Here is a 15,777-nt window from a genome sequence, read left to right as displayed (position 1 = left end):
TTACATCTCGGCTGGCTGCATTTTGGTGACCTAGATCCTGTTCATACTAGCTGAAAAATAATTTAGCAAACCTTGGTATAAAAGCGTGCCTAAGATTAAAATGGGCTGATATTTATTTAGCTGAGGAAAAAGACTGAAGCGAACTACTGGCACTTCTCACTGGTATACTTGAAATAGCTACTCTGAACTGATAGCCTGATGTCTGCTTTCTTTTTATCTGTAGCTGCATCTGTACATGCATCTGCACTGACCCCCCTGTATATTTTAGATTTTTTCTGAAATTTGTGGAGTTCTTCTGGATCCTTCTGAAGGACACGCCTGACAAGGAACCAAATCCATTCAGCAGAACGGCATTGAAACGAGGGCACTGTAAGACCCCAACACCATCATCGTCATTATTTATAACAACTCCATGCACCAGGCTTGCTGGAAAAAATCCCAGACTTCGCCAATTACTAAAGCAACAATGAAGATTCCGCTGCCCCAAAGACTTGCTACTCGTTGGTAACTTGCCGTCCAGCTTTTTTTACCAAAGGGAAAATGAATGCGCAGGGTGCCGGGAGTCAGTTTTTGGTGGTGAATATGAAGTCACTGTCTATGCTACTGTCAATGGCCCTTTCACTGTACTGTGCTTTACTGTACAGAGAACAAATACAGTTTCCATGGCAGTGTAAACACAAATACATACCACTCTCCGAAGAGTGAGTCACACGTGCTGCAGAGAACAGAGAAAGTTCACTGTCTTAATCTGAACACATCTGGGAGAGGAGGATGAGATTATCTCACTTTAAAAATATTTTATAAATATTATGTAAACCAAGATTTGTTCTGAATAATTCCATGCCTTGGCAGATACGAAAGACAAATCCGTTGAAGCTAAAGGAATAAGACAAGGCAGGTGCTTGTTTACAGTAGCAATGTTCAAATCTATAATGAATGTATTCTTAAAAGATATACACAACCCGATGGTTCTGGAAGCCAGTATAAATTCTCCGTGAGCAGTTTACCCCAGTCTTTCAAAGAGTTACAACAAGAATTTAACTGTTGTGAATGAAGAGTAAGTTCCACAGAAAGAGGAGGTGGATAAATCTGTGGTGACTACTTAGTACTGATATTAAGTACTGGTCGAGACGTTTCATTGCTTTGCATGTGTTAGCCTTAGGAGGTCTCGGCACAATGCAAACTACACATCGAACGTGTGATACGGTCCTTTGCCTTGCTGCTGGGAGTTTGAAGACAAGTGCTTTATAGTCTGAAATAGCAAGAACCTGACCTTGAGTATCAGCAGCATGCACCTCACACGTGTCTTTTAAGATCATTTATCCAAAGCTGATACACTGATACGTAGATACAGAGGAAAATGAATCTTGGATGGAATTAAAGTCAAATATGTAATGTGCACTTCGTAACAAGGACAAAAAAGTGGTGAGCCCTGTCTTGGGGGAATGAAACATGCACTCAGTAGATACGGGAGCAAGAGTTTTCCCTCGCAAGAGTTTTCTTATAAGTCCCAAAACTAGAGGTTGGTTTATGACCCCAAGCTAGAGAGTTTATATCCCTTCATAAGAACCAGTTATTTTTTTAATATTACAGCTCAGAAGGAGGTCTTATCCACTTCTTTTACTAACCTAAATCCTTTCCCAGGACCTATTCTGCCTGCAGAGTATACAGATTAATTGTGAAGATTTCCAAAGGCTGCTCTGAGCAGGAATACTTCCTTTGGATCTTACTGCAAGCGAAAGCAAAGCAATGTCATGGCAAAACTGCACGTACCTCTTGGCTGGGCTGACATGCGAACGTTGACAATGTGAATCCAGTACTTGAGAGTCACTGAGGTAAAATGAGGCCCGAAGGCTGAGGATTGCTATTTATACACTGACTCATGGCAGAGTACACAACATACAGAGAGTTTAAAACAAAGTTAGTAGCAGTGGCAGTTAAGATCTTCTACGGGAATAAGGGTTAAGGGAGAAACAAAACTTTTCGTTAGATCAACTGATAGAGCTCCAGGAGCCTGGCCTAAATCTGACACAGCCCCATCAGTAAGGGCCAAAACCAAAGGGAGAGGGACAATAAATCTGCCAGTCGTGGTGTCAAAGGGTTTCTCAGCATACAGACATTGAGATGGTTTGGAATCCGTCCCTCCAGCATCCGATGGAAAACTAAATAAATACCTACAAACAGCAGCATCTTTCTGAATTAAGGGGATGTGTCTGAATGGCTCATTAACTACGCACCACAGAGAATAATGTCTGTCTCCAAATCACCTCGGTTGTATTGCAACGTGCATGCAACCTCAGGGGAGAAAAGGAATAGGTGAGAAAAAGAGAGAGGGGGAGCAGTTCATTGCCATGGCTGTTTTGGGCTGTTTCATCACCTCTTCTCTGCCCTGCCCCCATGGGAACAGTCGCTTCTGACTGCTCTTCGTTGTCTGTTTAAATCACATCAATTTAAAAGGGTTATGAGAGGCTGTATTTAATCAAACGCTTGTTATGTCCAGGTGTCTTTGTCCGTCTCCTTTCCCAGATTTATCCAGAGATAATTATCTCATGTTGGAGACTCGTTTCCCCTTGAGGACCAACGAGAATATCCACTTAAAAATTAAAAAATAATTGGAGCTAACAGAATGCTTGTAGATCGCTATCCTGTTACCTCTGCTCTGGGGCACGGTTCTCGCCCCTACCATCTGGTCTGTCCCGACTTGGTAGAGGTAAGCTCTCCAAGCAGAAACTGTTCTTTGTCCTGCAGGGCTCCACTCTCGGTTGGTACTCAGATATTCATATGAAAATGTCATAATACTAGAAAATAACTGAATAGAATTTGACAGACTTTTTCTCCCCCATCAGGAATATAAACATGAGGAATTTCAAAGGCGTGACAAAGCCTGTGGTACACCAAATCCATTAAAATTAATTTAGGCTGCCTGGCAATGTAAGAATAATGACACAGTGTATGTGCTCGTACAGTAGAAGCCACTGTTGAGATTTTTCAAATCCCAGTGCAATGAATGGAAGCTGCATGTCCAGAGCCTCTGAACTGCTATGACAATAAAAGCTGATATGGATAAAACCACCCACGATTTAAAATAAGTGGTCTACAGAGGGTAGTAAGTAATGCACATACAACAGATTAACACATTTGGCGTTTGCTGAAGTGAATGCTGTACTATTAATTTTTTGTAGTGCCCTGGCTTTTAAATCTTGTTTCTGTGTGCAGTACAGCTGTATCCCAGACACAGAGTGTTCAATGAGAACCTCATTTCTGTCGTCAGGATGGTGGAAGGAGGGCTGAAACTAGAGGGGCCAGAACAAAATGTCCCCACTGTTTTGTTACAGTAGGACGGCTGAGAGATTAGTGGCGACTGCTTTCTCTCCAAACTAACAGAGATATAGATACTTTGGGCACCGACTGTCAGCAAGCTTGTTGACGCTGTGTTGCCAACACGATCCATTTTGTCCTCCTCATCCCCTTCTTGTCCTCCTCATCCTCTTTTGCAGCCTTCTCCATCATTCCTTTGCTGACCCTTCCTTTCCTCTTACGACACTCTCTTTCCCTCTGCTCATTCCTCTCCTCTGACCCTTCCCTCCTGTCCTCCTCCCGCTGCTGGCCAGGTCCCTGCTTTCAGCCTGCCCTGGGCTCGTCCGTCCTCCGCCATGCCTTGAGCCCAGCTTCTCTCTGCGGTGCAGATTTATGCTCTAAGTTCAAGCTCTTGCTCGCGGGGCTTGTGGCAAGGTCTCCAGCTCTCACCATTTCACTTCCACTCAAGAGGTTTTGTCCTCTGTGATTATTGTAAATTTAAGCTTTTGTGCTCTTCATAAAACGAACGACCCAGGGACGCCTGAATTTTGTGCTCTTCATAAAACGAACGACCCAGGGATGCCTGAATTTTGTGCTCTTCATAAAACAAATGACCCAGAGACGTATGAAGGGCTGTTTAGCTGCAAAGGTTTATCTTTCTCCATATAAAGGGCTGCTGTTTCATAAACACCATCATTAATTGCTTCTATGCAGATAAGTGCACCTATTGAGATACACAGCGGGGAGTCACAGCCCTGGTTATTAGCATAAACAGGAAATAATGGTTAATGTTGGTAGGAAAAAAAAAATGACAAGCCAGCAAACCAGCTGAGGAGCCCGCGGCTGCCGGCCCCCTCGGCGGCCTGCGCCTCACTGAGCCCCCCGTCCCGCCGCGCACCCACAGGCAGCCCCGCGCGCCCCCGCCAGCCAATCGGCGGCCGCGGCGCCCCCTGGCGGCATGGCGCGCGGGGGGCGGGGGGGGAGGTTGGCCCCGTGCGCGTGCGCGGCGCGGGCTAAAGGCGCGTCTCGCGAGGTGCCACCCTCCGCCCCGTCCTCCCCCCAAGATGGCGGCGCCCGCGGAGACGCCGGCGGCGGCTGAGGGACGGTTCCGCACGCGCGACGTGTTGGTGCCCGGCGGCCCGTCCGACTTCGGGTCGCTGCTGCTGTCGGCGCCGGTGCTGGCGGGGCTGGAGGCGGCTGGGTTCCACAGGCCGTCGCCGGTCCAGCTGAAGGCCATCCCGTTGGGGCGCTGCGGCCTGGGTGAGCGGGCGGGCCGGGTGAGGGGCCGGGCGCGGGGCTGGGGGTAGCCTGGGGCCTCCGGTGACCTCTGTGGTGGCTCTTTCCAGATCTCATCGTGCAGGCCAAGTCTGGCACTGGCAAAACCTGCGTGTTCTCCACCATCGCCCTGGACGCGGTGCTGCTGGAGAGCCCCGCCACTCAGGTGAGCCCCGGCCCCGGGTTGCTGCTGCGCGCCGGCCCGGCCCGCCATTACCGGTACGCGGGGGGGCGGGGGGCTTTGCTTTGTGAGAGGGAATCGCTCATTTTCTTGGGAAAACGGCATTGTCGCCTGTGAGACATAGTATTTGACATCATCACGACTCGACGCTGGGCTTTAATCATTGGAAGCATTCTGCAGCTTTCAGGTTTAATTCTTGCCCCTTACAGATTCTGATCTTGGCTCCTACGCGAGAGATTGCTGTGCAGATTCATGCTGTAATTACAACTATTGGAATAAAAATGGAAGGCTTGGAATGCCACGTCTTCATTGGAGGGACTCCTTTGAACCAGGACAAAATCAGATTAAAGAAGTGCCACATAGCAGTTGGCTCCCCAGGTAAGGATGAGCCTCACTGTGCTTCAGATACCATGTGATGCTTCACAGTACAATAACTGGTGCTTTTGGAATCTGGGTTTGGTAGGTTTTGGTTTTTTTAGTCACAGGGGATAGTCTCAAAGGCCAATGCCAAAGATATTCAGACCAAAAAGGTATTTTTAGTGAGAGATTGTTCTAAATATGCCCTTTTTATAAGGCTTATTAAAATCAGTTTTTTAAGAATTTGCAAAACTCATCATTAGAACCTTTCCATTAATATTTTTGAAGTTCCTTTTACTTTTTTTCATATGTAGGTCGAATAAAACAGCTCATAGAGTTGGACTACTTGAATACAGCCAGTATCCGGCTTTTCATTCTTGATGAAGCAGACAAGCTTCTAGAAGAAGGCAGCTTTCAGGAACAAATCAAGTAAGAAAAACACTTCTTATGCATTTATCAGTAGATTAGATAGATATTTGTTAGTCATTTCCATTTCTTTGTCTCGCAGTTGGATTTACTCTTCACTACCGGCCAATAAACAGATGCTTGCTGTTTCAGCTACTTATCCTGAATCATTAGCTAATGCTTTGACCAGGTACATGAGAGAGCCAACATTTGTGAGGTTGAACCCTACTGATCCAAGTCTCATTGGTAAGTAGAAGTTCATTTATAGTGATGTTGTTATCAACAGATTAAGAGGAGTATACTAAAACCTAAAACATACGGCTTTAAAATTTGTGATGCTTCATAACTTCCCTCCACAGGTGAGTTGATTAGCTTACGAAGTATTTGTTTCCAGTATTGATGTATTTAAAACATCAATGATGAATGTAACTTTGTTTTTTTCTATCAGTTCTGAAAATATTTCAGCCTTTTAAGAAAAACCTGTTCTGTAGGTTCTTGTTTGGCACATGCATGCTTGTTTAAATTTAAAGTCTTTGTTTTAGCTGCAGTGACATATGTTGACAGCAGCATAGCACTGTTCATGTTTTTATGGAAACCCTTAATCTGATTATAGTATTTTTGGTTTCATGCTCAGGGCTGAAGCAGTATTATAAAATTGTGAATTCCCATCCGCTCCCGCATAAGACATTTGAGGAGAAAACCCAGCACCTACAGGAGTTATTCAGCAAGATTCCATTTAATCAAGCCTTAGTCTTCTCAAATTTGCATAGCAGGTAATAAATTCGAAATAAAATCTATAAAAAGCATGTTTGAAAGCAGCGGCTGTAATGTCAATTCATGGATAAATTTATATAGACCTTCTGTAAAGGTCTTAAAGCAGTGTGCAAGTTTCAGATCTGAAGCACAACCAGAGGAATGCAATATGAAATACTTAAAATAGAGGAATGCTTTAGCATGGAGGTACCTCATACATTGTTTAGAGTACCGTGAGACCCGATATCCTGTTGTGCTTTTCCATCTGTGAGGTGATTGTTCTAGAAGTAAAGATGAAAGTGACAATTTTGGAGTGTAGTCCTTGGCTGTAAAGAATAGCCTGTTGTTAAGAAATGCGGAGAGGTGGTTAGGTCTGCGGTTATATTTACAATTTTCATTGTGTATATTCTGTCAGGGCTCAACATCTAGCTGAAATACTAACATCCAGAGGCTTTCCTGCTGAATGCATTTCGGGTAAGTCCATTCAAAACTTTCTGATTCTGTTGAAGTTGTGCATAAATGTGACCTAAAATAGGAAAATTAATCTTAAATCTTGGTTTGCATGGCCTCTGGTTGAATAACTAAGAAGAGCATTTGAATCTTCGTATGTCTTTAAGACTTACATGTTAATTAATTTTTATATTGATTAACTTTCCTGTTTTCAAATTTGAGAGTCGTTTTTATGAATATCCAGATAAGTACATTGGCTTATCTGTAAAGAGAAAGCTAACTTACATTTGCAGGTTGAAGCAGTGTTTGTTTGGAATGCAAATGTTGAATTTATATCTTTTTTTATTTCTAGCTTCTCTATAAAAAGCTGATAGCTGGCACCTAATATTTATTAGAAACCTTCCTTTGAATTTTTACTTTAGTGTTTTCCATGGTTTATGTGTTAAAATAAAATTTGTCTAAAGTCAGTGTTGTTCACGAGGGTTAAGTATCTACATAATTGGTTTCTCTTTAAAAACAAGCGAAAGAATTATTTTTGTAATGAATTTCCTTATTTTCAAATTTTTGTTCGTTGTTTACTCATTTAGAACTGATGTTTGAGGAAGTTTCTCCTAGCCTTATTGCTGATTTCATCTACAATTTTACAAAGCAGTGTTTTCCAGAATTTGAGGGGCATAAAACTGAAGAATGTAATCTGTTTCTAATTTTTGTCTTTCTAGGCAGCATGAATCAAAATCAACGACTTGATGCTATGGCTAAATTAAAGCAATTCCACTGTAGAGTTCTGATTTCTACAGACTTGGTGAGTTAGTATTTTATAGCATACATGAGTATTGCACATAAAGTTACTTCAGAGAATTAGATTTGACTTGGAATTGAATAGAACATAAATGTACGGATAAAGCATGTGACTTGAGCGCTGTGTGCGACTTATTTTCACTGTGAAACTTAGAAATTGTCCTCTATTCCCACCAGGTTCAAAAATAGTTTTTAATTTATCTCTCTTGCTTTGTAGAAGCTTGTAGGTGTTTCAGAGGAGTAGAGTTGTTTCCTTTGGATAAGAGCTATGGGAAGGAATAGTTTGTTTCTCTAGTACAGTATGCTCGCAATAGTAACATTGCAAACAACTTTAAATAGAGCAGTGGTTATGTTTGAGGCACTCTCAGCTTTTTTGTGGTTGATGTATTTTTCTCTTCCATTGATCGTTTGAGGTCCTGTCATGAAAAGATTACTGCATGCTGTCAGGTTGGACTTTTTGATGCTAGGGGGGAAAAAAACGTGCTTGCTTGTATTGGATACGTAAAAGGCGTAAGAAAAATGATCCCTCGTTTTCATGGTTCCAGCGCAATATGCCTATTTTACATGTAATACTGTAAACTGGCTGGAAAATTGTGGGTGCTTTATGGTGTATTGTAACAACTAAAAGTTACTATATGAGCAGTTACTCCCAAATGTGTTGTATTTATTTAAAGATCTGTTTAGCGTATTCAGTTATCTATCCCCTTCTCTCCTTCTCGTTTTCTCAAGACATCTCGCGGAATTGATGCTGAAAAAGTGAATCTGGTTATCAACCTGGATGTACCCGTAGACTGGGAAACGTACATGCATCGTATTGGCAGAGCTGGGCGCTTTGGTAAAAAGAGTCATGTGGATTTCTTGAGCTTGCACTAGCTTCACTGGCTCTGGCTAGGTAATTACACTTTCTGTTGTGTGTCACAGGAACTTTAGGTTTATCTGTGACATACTGCTGCCGCGGAGAGGAAGAAAACATGATGATGAAAATTGCTCAGAAGTGTAATCTTCAGCTTCTTCCTCTACCAGGTATGCTCTGTCCTATGAACACAACTGGGTTTTTGTTGGTGGTTTTCTGTTACTCAAAGCTTCAGACAAGTCCACATGTGTCTTCTCTGCTGAAGCTGCATTAATTTTGGTACAGGTTTTTCATACTCTGTGCTAATGACTACTTGTGTAACTCCCGCAGTTGTGCGAAGCAATAGAAAATGAACTTAATGCATGCCTATGGATAGGGAGAGGAACTCTGCATCCAGCTGTTGCTTAAGCAACTACATAACTACGTGGATTTCCAGAAATCTAGTATTAAGCCTTTCTCAGACTGTAAGATACAGTAGGAGAAGGAATAATTGAAGCAGCAGAAGATTTGCTACGCTTGCTTTGGCAGAAGCTGTTCTGCTAGAAATGTAACATTTGCCTCGCATAAGTTCTAATTTTTTATCTAGTTAAGTAGGATATGAAAAATAGGTGACAAGTAATGCAGTGCTGTTTGTCTTGATCAACTTTTTGATGCCTTCCATGAAGAAAATGTTCTGGCTATTTGAGCTCGTTCAAGAACAGAAGGGGTCGGTTTGTAGCCCTAACTTAACATGTCTTAACATCTTATCTGCAATTTTGCAAAGCTTTTCTTCGATACTCATTTGAGTTCTAGAGGGAAGGATGCACTTAATTGAGTGCCTGCTTGTTTCCCTTTTGTGCAGAGCCTATACCTCCTGGAATGATGGATCAATTTGAAGATGGGGAGGTAGAAGTCAAACCTGTTATACATAGAGGTGCTTCAGTGAATTCTGACACTGTGTGTCTTAGACCAGAGGAACCAGTACTGCAGCCTGTCCAAAATAGTTTTTCAGAGGTACCTCAGCCTCTTTCTGATCTTCCAGGTGATAATTCTTCTGTAGAAAGGCCAAAAAAGGCTCTGAAGCAAAAGCAGATTAAAAAGTGCACAAATTCTGCAAATACAGAAAAAGGTAGTACAAACCCCCAAACTTCCAGTTGCCGCACAGAACAGAGGAATCGAGTGAAAACCGTCTCCAGAATGGATGGACGACATGACACTCAGGCTCCAGATGAGGAGGCCTTAAAAAAAAATCTTCCCAGAATTCCATGCTTGTCTTCTTTCAAAAACCAACCGAAGAATTCCTGGAGCTTCTCAGAGTTTGTTGAAGACTATGAGTATTTCATTAAAGAAGGGTTAGAGAGAGAGGTTGAAATTTTAAGAAGCTATTCAGGCCCAGGAGAACAATGTGAGCTCCCCAGAAATGGTGGTGTAGAGTGGAAAGAGGTGGAACATAATAGAGAGACGGTAGCAAACGGTGTTGTGTCTGGTGACAGTGATGGTTCGTACAGTTCCAGGGCTTCCTCCAGTAGTAGGAAAATAACTCATGCTTTGAAGCATTTTCAGATACACAGGAGAAGAATGCTGTTCCCACAGTGCGTCAGGGTCATGCAGGCTTCTGTCCTACACCGGAGAAGCCTCCGGAGCTATCACAAGTCCCAAAGCAAAATCAAGTGAAAAAGAAAGTTCTGAAACAAAATGCTAAACAAAAGAAAAGCAATTACATCAATTGTCTAGTCCTTCCATGAGAAAAACTGAAGACGACTGCTCCTGCAGCTCTTGGGATGATGGTGTTCCATATGAGGCTTGGAGTTACAAAAACTACTGGAAATCTTATTATCAAGCGTGGCAAAACTACTATGCTGCAGTGTCTCACTATAGGAAAAGTTACAGACAATTTAACTGGATGAATGCCTATCATGTCAACTCAGTCTATCTTCAGGAACTGCTGAAAAGTGGTGATTGATGTAATGACACTGCTGTTAGGGACAGGCTGGTTGGTACAATGAATGGACGTTATCTGTGAAAACATAACTGGTGGTCTACAAGTACATTGACAAACATAAACAGACGTTGTTTAAGATTGAAGAAAAATACTGTCTTTTTCATAAGTGAGCTGTGTCTAGGTAAATGTTTTACATGCCTTCCAGTGATGGTGTTACAACAAGTTGTTAATAAAAGGAAATGAAAGACAGCTGGATGTTCACTTGCAATCTTTACAATCCAAAGTAAACAAAGGAAGACAAAAGGCAGCCACTTATATGTAAGAAATCTCAGTAAGGAGAAAATACAAACCAACTCCAGTTTTATTTGCTTGACGTATGTCTTCCGTGTGACTTTTGGGGGAAGATGAATTCACCGTAAGACTACATAGTCTGTTTATAGTTGGAGATCATTCCATTTTCTGTAATTCTCTTATTAAACACCAGGCACTGATTATATACTAGTTAAGTGGCAGAGTGAAACCTGCATCTCCATGCCTGTATTGCTAATTTAAATCCAGTTAATTAACACTGTATAAATAACACTTCTATAGCTAGGTGTATGGCAAGCTGTGCAGTAGAGGATGGTTTAATTATGTAGAAAATACGCAGCAATCATAATTGGTCTGTCCCTCTGGGTGCAGCGATATCAGACTTCCCACACTTACAGGAAAGCTTTAATTAGAAATGAAATTACCTGCTAGTACTAAAACTAATTGGTATTTCCTGTTTGGGTTGCACTGCTTTGTATGTAGCTGTCCTGAAACAGGAAAAGATGAGAGTAGTGGCTGGCTGGGGGTATTGACCCTAGGTTGACTCCACACTAATTTTGAAATTTCATCCTCTAGCTGTAGTATGTTTGGGATCATAGAGACAGATTTCTTCAGCTAGTTTCTCTGATTTCTCAGAATTCACCAGAGCAGATAGTCTGTTGCTTTTTTGCTTTTTTTTTTTCTTGAGCAGAGTAAGGCTGGAATTTCCTTAGTAAAAGCACTGCTTCCTACCTACTATGAAGTGTACTTCCAAGGAGAGCTGCTGCTGCTTTAATTTGGTGCAGTGGATGTCTTCAAGGTTACTTGATTGCTCACCTTCAGCAACTTTCATTTTGAGAAATTCAGTATGTTTTCACTCAGCTCACATAAGTCACTTGCTGCCTGAGCGTTCCTAAGGTTCTTGCAAAATTCCCTGTGCAAATCCTGTGGTGTCCCTGGCAGTGCTTCTGACCTTTTTGTGCAGTGGTGGGTCTAAACTTTATACCAGGCAGGTCGGACTCTTCACTGTGCAGGAGAACTGTAAGATTGATTTAGCTCATGAGTGGCACAGAACTTCGGCCCAGGACTGGCAAGCAAGGGCGCTGTCCTGCTGTGGCTTGGTGTGGGGTGTTCCTGCGGCTGGGGCAATGGTGGCACCTAGTGGGTGTCAGCCTTTGCTGCAAGAGAGACGGTGGTCTGTGAGCTGTTCTGTTCAGCTCTAACTCGGTGGGTGTGAGAGGTCACCTACTAAGTAATTTTAATTTCTGCTTAAAGAATTTTGAAAGTTTTAAGTAATGTTTCTAAGTGACACTTTCTGATATGGTTAAGATGAGATCAGCTCTACTTGTTTTGTGGTTGAAACAAGCTGACCCTATCTGCAGTATAGAATGCACGACTTCGGCCTAAATGGAATTGCCATGATGAGATTGCCTTTTAAAAGAAAGGCATGAGATGTGCTCTTTAAATATAATAAATATCTCATTAGGAGAAGTATTTTTCTTTTTGTGCTTTTTTCCTGCCTTACTCCATTTGTGTCACAAATTACCCCAGGGAGGGGGGTCACCTGGATTTTGATGCATAGTTTGAAAAGGCCAGGATTCTGGCCTTTGGTTTTGTTTCCAGGATGAATTTTGTTGCAACTCTTAATGTTCAAAAGGAGGATACTGTAGGAGATGCACTTAGGTATCTGCATTATTGCTCTCCTATAACATCTTGGTCATCTTGCTGTTTTCACTAATGGTTGCTTAAGTAAGAGTTATTAGTATTTAAATGCAACTCGAGTGGCTTAGGCCAACACCCAAAGTTCTCCAAAAGAACCTCCCAGAATTTTTTTAGAAGAAATCTACAGCATCATCTTGGTATTTGTGGCATATACTCTGTTTAATCCAGATTGGATACATCAGGTACAGCAGTGGCACAAGACTCAATACTGTAAATGATATACAAGTTTCAACATATGCACTACAATTCCAAAAGAAGACAACAGGAAACTTGGTTCTTCTAGAAAGTTGTTCTCAAATGAAGCTACCTGCAGTTGTATACAGTACATTTTGTATCTGTCCTCTGACGTTTGTAAGCAAAGCCCATTTATAGTACGAAAATAGAAAATAATAAGGTTGAGAGCTTCTCATAACATAAAACTTCTAAAGAAAACACAATTGCATTGGAATGCCTTACTGATTTATCAAAAATATACCATCACACGCATTTTGTCAGATACTTCATTGGTCCGAGGAGTCAGTGGGAGCTCCCAGTCATAGTTGCAACAGAACGGAGAAGAGCATTCAGTGTGGTTGTTAACGTCTCACCCAGACAGCTCTGTGACTTCTGTGACTAGCACTAGTTTAAATCAAAAAGAAAAGAAACACGTGCACACGTATACACACAAAGTAACAGACTATTGACTGAGAACACAACTCAAGAAGGAATTTTCACAAGCTCTTTGTCACCTGGTCTTTTGACTGTTCCACCTGACTGCATACTTTTTGCATTCTGAATGTAAGTAGCAGTACTCTTCTGGTATGCTTTCTCCAGAATTCTGTATAGTATTTTGTAGGTGTTCATGAATTGAGCTTCACTTATTGAAAGAGGAGGTATTAAATTCTATACAGCTTGTGTAATTGGCAAAGAGAGGTGAAATGACTTCTTCGAGGTCACTTAGTGAGTCATCAAGACAATCAGGAGTAGAACATAGGTTCCTGATGCTAAGTCTCCTAGCTCTAATCAATGTGCACACTGCCTTCTGTTTGCTCTTAAAGTTTTAGAAAGATAAAACCATTATGAAGAGTGTTTATGGCATCATGAAATGTGAAGCCTAAAAATTTGAGCTCTGAAGTCATATATCTAGTGCAGTTGCTTAAAGTGTTGGAGAAAAATAAGTGATTTTAAAAAAAAAAATCAATTAAGATGTATTTGATTGGTAAAGTATGTGGAAAAGGTATATTATTCACCTAACTTTAAAAGCAGAATGAAGTCTTCAGTTCAAAGCTGCTGATATTCGCAAGCCATCCGTGAATGCTGACTTTGTAACTCTGGCATAGTCTGACATAGAAAAATATTACAGGATCCAAGGGATGTTGCAACCCGTGAATTAAATGTGATTTTTAATTTGCTGAATTTGCTTTATAATACATGTAAGATACAACATGTTTACAACCTCTTTACTTAAAAAAGCAAAATATTTGAAGAAACATTGCTTTCTCTAGCTGGTATTAATCTGATCTTCATGCGCACACCTTAAGCTGTCTAAACTAGAATGATAAGTGCTGGTTTGCAGTGCAAGTATATTATCAACTGTTTCAGGTTAAACAAGTAGCATTGATTCAAATTAGTATTTCTGGCCAACTGTGAAGAAGGGTGTATTTTGAATTAGCTATTAACTTTATTCCACACTAAAGCCACGTGTGTTACTTAGTTTACCTTTTCCCCAGTTCGCTTTTAACAATGATAATTATTTGACAGACAAAAGTAGTCTCTGGGATAAGATTTTGCTGTAGAAAGTTTTATATTCCTCTTATGCTTGTAGGCAGCTAACTTACAATGTGGAGAGGAGAATAATTTAACATGGTGCGAGGGAGTGTAATGGCAGCAAGAGAGGAAAAAATAAGGAAGAGTTATGGCTGAACAGCAGGGGAAAAATCCTTGACATTGAGATCTATTAGTCTGGAATAAGCTCTCCAGGGAAGCGGTGGGAGTCCTTTCCTTGGAGAATTTTAAATCTAATCTAGAGAAAGCAATGCAATATATTGCAGTGAAGGATCTTATGCTAGCGGAGGATGGATTACATTTTTTAATTCTTTAATTTTTTATGTACCAAGATGTGTTATCTGTGGCCTCTTCTTTATGGGTGTCCTTAAGATTTTTAAGGAAAATTAAAGTAAAAGGTGGATTTTAGAAAGAGTAGATGGAAGTCAAAGCCTAGATGTGAAAGGTATTTCTCATCATTCTTTGCCAATTGGGTGTGATTCCTTCTATTAGCAGCCCAATGCCAGGTGAGAAGAGAGTAAATCTATTAATAGAATATGCTGAAAATCTGTGAAAATATTTTTCCCTCAGAAAAGGCTTTGGAAAGGAAATAAAATGCTTGGACAAAGGTGTTGCTCCTTTGATATATTTAATATTGCTTTATGAAAGACTGAAAAAATAATCCCCTTCTACTTGCTTTTTGTACAAACAATCCATTTTTATCTTTTTTTAATGAACTTTTCTAAAACTATAAAAAGTTGTAAGGAATTAAGGAGAGGGGGAAGGCTTTTGAAATGAACTGCCAACATACTGTTGCTGTTGTGTTGAGCAGTCTTGCTAATCAGGCTGTTTTGTACCACCTGCCTTTCAGAAAGGTATCAGGACTAGAACCTACCTATGTTTCTGGATGCTTCTCCTCCCGGAGGTAGCCCACACCTGAAGAAGCCCCCTTCCATATGCATCAGGAATGACCAGGATTGCAGGGGTATGTGCTGGTTTTTATATCCATGTCAATGTATGTGTATGGCCCTGGGGAAGGGGAGAGGGATGCTGGTAATACAGGGCAGTACTGGGGACTGCTGGAGAGAATGGTCCAAATCCTTCAGTTAAATTCCGGCCTAGGAATTTTCAGGAGTGACTTGGCCTTATCTCAGCAATGGTTTATAAATTGCTATTTAAAGATTATAAAGAGCCTTGCAGTTTTGTAAAGCTAATTGCCTCCCTTTATTGAAGGAATAAGTGGCTGCAGTGCAGTTCCCATGCTCTTCTGTGCAAATGCTTTCCCTTCTTCCCTGCGTTTCATTTGAAGGATGCTATGTTATGCCCTACCAACCACTGGTACGATGGCGATAGATTCTTGTCTTTGCTGTTTCAATGAATGCACAGTGCTCTCATAATGAGGATGTAGCTGTGTTGGGCCATCCAGGGAGGTTTTGTACTAGCATATTTTCAAGTGCTTTCGGAAGCATTACTCAGTCTACTTCAGTGTATAAAGGGAGCTAATGCCTCCATTAAAAATATTTTTAGCCCTGTTCCTCTAGGCTCAGACTTCCTTAATTTTGTCTGTCTTTATCCTCTGGGAAGTCTGTGCTGAGGTACTGACTGCATGGGGCAGCACCTGCTAAGTTAATGGTAGAAGAGGCAAGCCATGTATTTTTGAGCAAGCATAACAATGATTCCTCTTCCTTGGAAGAGAACAAAGGCCGTGGCTGCCTCTACAATCTGAGCCTAAGC

The 15,777-nt window shown here is 41.4% G+C and overlaps 1 protein-coding gene across 1 annotated transcript; it reads left to right on the top strand.

Moving 5' to 3' along the window:
• Nucleotides 1-4,403: 4,403 nt before the first annotated feature.
• Nucleotides 4,404-10,997, top strand: DDX20 (DEAD-box helicase 20). Its single transcript, XM_050911289.1, is given in 13 exon segments — nucleotides 4,404-4,557; nucleotides 4,644-4,738; nucleotides 4,963-5,131; nucleotides 5,425-5,539; nucleotides 5,619-5,761; nucleotides 6,150-6,288; nucleotides 6,684-6,742; nucleotides 7,438-7,520; nucleotides 8,246-8,351; nucleotides 8,438-8,539; nucleotides 9,211-9,876; nucleotides 9,879-10,064; nucleotides 10,067-10,997. Coding segments are annotated over 11 exon segments (1,941 nt in total). The 5' UTR covers nucleotides 4,404-4,557; nucleotides 4,644-4,738; nucleotides 4,963-5,034; the 3' UTR covers nucleotides 10,312-10,997.
• Nucleotides 10,998-15,777: the final 4,780 nt, after the last annotated feature.

This window comes from Gymnogyps californianus, chromosome 27, assembly GCF_018139145.2.
Source record: "Gymnogyps californianus isolate 813 chromosome 27, ASM1813914v2, whole genome shotgun sequence".
Taxonomy (NCBI): domain Eukaryota; kingdom Metazoa; phylum Chordata; class Aves; order Accipitriformes; family Cathartidae; genus Gymnogyps; species Gymnogyps californianus.
Note: the sequence above shows the minus strand (reverse complement) of the source record. Positions and strands in the feature narration are given on the sequence as shown.